Raw genomic sequence first — 5419 nt, 5'->3', positions numbered from 1 at the left:
GGAATGCCAGTCTTTCACCATCTGGAGACCACCAGTGGGCAATGTGAGAATGAAGAAGTTCCTCTGCAAAATGAGATTTCCTTAGGGTCCATAAAAATAACTATCACATATTTTCCATCTCATTCAGTTGGCACTGATTTGTTCTTTCTGTGCCTACTTCAAACGCATCGGTTGTAATTTCATTAATTCCTTATTATCCTGAGTTGAATGTTTGGATAACAAGCCGTATCGAAAAACCAAACTTTAACCATTTTCCTCAAATGAATACTTCCATTGACAACAATAAATCACGTTTAAATGCAAAAGATGATTGTAACTGCCACATGTTTAGTTCTATTACATTCCATTAGATGTGTTTAATTTTTTTTTAAATATTTGAATCATTTTAATAGGAAGGTTTTTTTAGTATTGTCTTTTTTCTTTTTTTTTAAATAAAAAACTTTAGCATACCTGATTTCTCTGAGTTGTGGCACCTTGTAACATGCAGATTCTCACACAGTGATATCTGTGTAATCATTCTTGGAGTACAATATTTTGCCTTTTTTATTTCAGTCTAAATCTCAGTTTTCATTCTTAGAAAATTCACTTTTTCTGCAACATAACTTTTTTGAAAATCCAAACAAAATTTTTATTTTTATGCAAATTTTACTTGATTTCCAAATGAAAATAATCCTCAAAAATGTCATGCAACGTTTTATTACATTTATTGTCATTGTATTTTGTATTCAAAAGAAACAAACCAGAAACAACCATAGAAGCAGCACCCAACCCAGAATCCCAGTAAAGCAGCTCCAGACCAAATTCACCTTGCACAGGTCTTGTGTCTTCCACTTGTGAGAAGACTTGGATTTTTTTCCATTATGTATTTGATATGTTGACTCGTTTGCTGAGCATTTTGTATTTAAATTTTAAGAATTTGGCTGCAGAACTAATTGAGAATACATACTAACAGGAAGAAAGGCCTGACTGCATATCTAATTTAAGACCCTACCTACAAAACTACTCAAAGAGTCAATGGAGACCCTCCAAGGTGCTAATCAGATTCTAAAAGTTTTGAAGTGGCTTAGTAGTTTGTATTATCTCAGGCTAGGTGCAATAAAGTGGGACCTATATCCAAAGTCATATATTCTGGGTCATGCTTCTCTCCCTGGGTGGATAAGTAAAACCTTTTACATGAGACAACAGCAGAGAATGAATGGTGAATATCAGATAGCAAAAATCACAGTTGTGTTTGTTTGAAAATATTATTGTTTGCACTCAAACAAGGTTATTCACACAGAGAAAATGCGATTCCCAAATGCTTTGTAAGGTAAAATGCTAATAACAAATTTATGCAAATGATAAAAGAAAACAAATGAGGTCTAAAGGAGAAACAGTTCTCAGTCCAATGGAAAATCTCTGGACAACATTCAGCCTCCTCAGCTTCTGATGCTATTAAAACCACTAGTGACAGCAGAGGACTGCTCTAAGATAAACAATGGTTAATGGGAAAGAAGCAGTACATTGATTCATGCCTGCAGACATGGACTGTGGTCCTCCAATGTGTAAAGACAGAATTCGCTTTTATCCTTATTTTAATTATGCATATTGTGAAGAAGAGCCTGCTGCCTGCCTGCATCCCTAGTAACCCAAAGAGTTCTCCATAAGTCAGGAAATGCAACAGCTATTTGGGCCCAGGATGAAATAACTTGGAGAAGAATGGTAAAAATCACTTAAGTAAGGCTTTAGGACATGCACTAGAAGAAAGGACTGGAGATATGCACCACCTCCCACACCATTTCAGAAACTTTCTAGTTCCAGAATAGACATCTTTTGCTTTTCCTTCTCAAGACAAGGGTATGTGTGTAGCTGTAAAGATAGGAAACAAAAACAAACTGGGGTGGTAACTGATGTGGAGGTATAAGATATTTGGATGAATTCACCTGGCTTCCTTTTCAAAAAGGGAGAAGCAGGTGCATGGCCTTTTTGAAAATCAGCCAGGTATGAGACTTATGTGTCCATGAGTTCACAGTAAAAAATCACCACCAGCATATATTAGGAGATTTGTGTTTTGTTGTCAGCTAAAGAAGTTCTTATGAACAGAGTCCAAATCATATTAAACCCCTCAATTTTTTTCCATTAAAATGTGCCTTAAACTTCTATCTTTGTAATTCTTAGATGGTCTACTCCATCCCTTCCAAACAGCTCAAATAAAATGCCTGGCAAATACCAGAACTGATCAGTTGCATTAGGTAACCTTTTGCGGTACTTTCCTGCTTGAATTACCCTATGATATCCTTATGATCTTTTGCAGACTTTTAAAGAATCTCATATTACATTTTGTTCTGTGGAGTAGGGCTGTATAATGATCCTTCGCTGTATGTTGTTAACTGCAGCTCCATGCTGCACCCCGCTGTACCCCAAAGAGTCTTCTCTTGAAATAAAAACTGACCTCTTCTGAACAGGTGTCCTCAAAATGCTTGAAGAAATGGATCCAGAATTGCCTTGTTGCATCTGTGACTGTGACTCAGACTAATTTCACTTTATTTTAGCAAAAGCTGGATATACTGTATCAACTTCAGTGAGCTATATATGCTTACATTATTCAATTTGCTTGCAGTCGTATTAGATTTGAAGAATATGAAATGCATATAAAACTATTCCATTCCAAAGATGTCCTTTGTCCTTAAGTTTTGAAATATGCTGCTACATTAAAGAAGTACAAAACATCCTTAGAAACTTTGGAAATGGGTAACTATCACACACAGGCATTTATATGGCGAAGGGATGCAAACTATCGTTCTAATTTCAGAGTCTACTTGGTCAGAGATCTTAAGAATTCATGATGTGAGCTATGTGCTTTTAACTAGTGAAATGCCAAGTGGTATGCAGACCATTTCCAAGGGCCACCCTGAAGTTCCCTACTTTGTGATATAACACCATTCCTAAAAACCACTCTGCCCTGCAAAACTCTGCATATGAGAAGTTACATACTTCAGATAACAGAATATTTAATACTGAGCTATTTATCTATAAAATTAATGAGTCCCATAGAAAGAATAACTGAAATGAGTGTTAATTTTAAGTTCCTGTACCAAGCTGGGCAATCTACTCCCCCCCCCCTTTTTTTTTTTTGTTTTACTTATTATTACATTAAAAGCAGAGAGAAACATTTTGCAGTACTTTGCTGAGGATGGCTTCTGAAGCCAGAGGATATCACAGATTGAGTTGCCCACTCCATTTTGGCACTGCCTGCCAGCAACAGCAAGTTTTCGAAGAGCCTAGCACAGGTTCATGTAAGCAAAAGTAGCAGCCACTGTTGAGGTAACAGTATGACACTTGTAGACCTTGTCAAAACACTCAGATTGGACTGAAGCATGTTCTTAAAGTCAAACATGATGTTACTGCCTGGCTTGAGGGGCTGAAGTCCCTCATGAGTCATGCTAACATACAGCACACCAATCACAACTGAGGCTGAAGGAGACAAAGTGATAAAGTGAGGCACCAGGCAGCATCATCTTTGGTCACTTTTCGCTGTGTATGCACCTGAAGCCAATTCTCCTTCTATGCATGCTACAATTCTGTGACTTCTTCTATTAGGATGTTTTATCCGTAAACAGATCAGCACTGCAGTTCAGACAGGCAACAAACTGACTCCTTTCCCTCTTCACTTGTGTTGTAAACCCCGAACAGCTTCAAAGGTATGAATGGAGTTATTCTAGATGAGCAAAACATACAGGATGTTTAGTTTTATTTGAATACCTCTATTTGAAATGCCAGCCCCAGTGAAATTGGTAGTAAAATCACACATCAAAAATTCACTACTACAGCATTTTTACATACTACCTAGTGTTCATAATACATTTGATATATTCAGGTTGAAAATAAATTCCTCTTTCTGAGAAAATATTGTTACATGCAAAACAGCAGTCAATAGAAAGTATGAATAGATACAAAGACAATCTTGCAAGAAAATGAGACAGCAAAGAAGCAAAAACAACCTTACACAGCATTTTCTGAAATTAACAGATTTGTGCTGTTTGGTCTGTGTAAGAACCTCTCATCTGTCTTAATAAACAGATATATTTGTCCAGCTTACCTTCGTATAACCAGTCTGCAATTCCATTAAAAATAATTCCTTCTTTTCCTGAAGATGTCAGGCGCAATGAGCTACTCTTTACATCAGGCTGATAGTAGATGTTATTTTCAAAAATATAAATCTGGATGCAGTAAGAGGGATGGAGAGAAAAAGAATATTTTGGTAGATATAAATGAATGTTCAGCAATGAATAATTTCTTCAGGCTCAGAACAGTGTACTGAGTAATTCAGTATAAGTTTTCACCAATACTGGCTTCATATTTACTTTTATTATCAACTTGGACAAACTAGAGCAAACTTTTAATACTTATGCCAAGCCAAATTCTTTGAGACTGTGTTCCCTGTTGAACACTGTACTACACACTGTAAGAAATATTATTACATTCCTCAGAATCATACAGGAGAGAAGGTTTATAACAGTTGGATAGATAAATTTTCCATTAATTCCATTCTATCTAATAAAATAATCTGGTTTTTTAGCAGTGAAATTAGACACACTTCTGCAAGTACATACAGCACAGTACATACAGTACATACACCATAAATGTGAGTTGGGCGTGGGCAGGCACTGGAATGAGTTGCCCAAAGAAGTGGTAAATGCTCCATCCCTGGCAGTGTTTAAGGCCAGGTTGGACAGAGCCGTGGGCAACATGGTCTAGTGTGAGGTGTCCCTGCCCATGGCAGGGGGGTTGGAACTAGATGATCTTAAGGTCCTTTCCATCCCTAACCATTCTATGATTCTCTCATTCTAACCATTCCATGATTTTATATGATGATGTGAGAACATACTGGAAAAGCAAAAATAAATAGCAGACTCCTGTTAACTCTTATCAGCTTGCTGACACTTTTTCTGGCTCTGACACACAAACATTTTACCTCATGTGCTATATAAACGACTTTTGTTTTTAACTCTAGACTCCTCTTCCTTTTCCTGTAAATAACAGACTAGATTGACAATCCTCTCCTTCTTCACTTTCACTTCTCAGCCTTGTCCCCCTTTTTTTTCCTTGCTTGCTTTGTCACAAAGGATTTCAGGTTCTCTCATTTCCAGAGACTGATCTCCAGGCTCCATGACAAAGTCAATAAAAGAAAGATAAAGGCCAAAAAATGCCCAACAAACTATGGGACTGTGGGGATGGCAAAAAGGGCAGGAGACAAATACTGTGATGATAAGGAAGGTTTATGACATGGAAATTCTTACACACTCAGCTGCATGTCACAACAGGCTGTATGTCTGCCTTTATCAGCCAGGAGACCTCCATAGAATCATAGAATAGTTAGGGTTGGAAAGGACCTTAGATCATCTAGTTCCAACTCCCCTGCCATGAGCAGGGCCACCAC

At 37.3% G+C, this 5419-nt stretch overlaps 1 protein-coding gene across 1 annotated transcript in view; it reads right to left on the bottom strand.

Annotated features, from left to right (window-relative positions):
- The window catches only part of DPP10 (dipeptidyl-peptidase 10 (non-functional)), a gene marked incomplete at its 5' end in the record, with an annotated part of 51294 nt that extends 47095 nt beyond the window's left edge, over nt 1-4199 (bottom strand). Inside the window, 2 exon segments of the mRNA XM_010019208.1 lie at nt 2-63; nt 4079-4199. Coding sequence (XP_010017510.1) covers nt 2-63; nt 4079-4199 — 183 coding nt within the window.
- Nucleotides 4200-5419: the final 1220 nt, after the last annotated feature.

This window comes from Nestor notabilis, unplaced genomic scaffold (genome assembly GCF_000696875.1).
Source record: "Nestor notabilis isolate BGI_N333 unplaced genomic scaffold, ASM69687v1 scaffold20877, whole genome shotgun sequence".
NCBI lineage: Eukaryota > Metazoa > Chordata > Aves > Psittaciformes > Psittacidae > Nestor > Nestor notabilis.
Note: the sequence above shows the minus strand (reverse complement) of the source record. Positions and strands in the feature narration are given on the sequence as shown.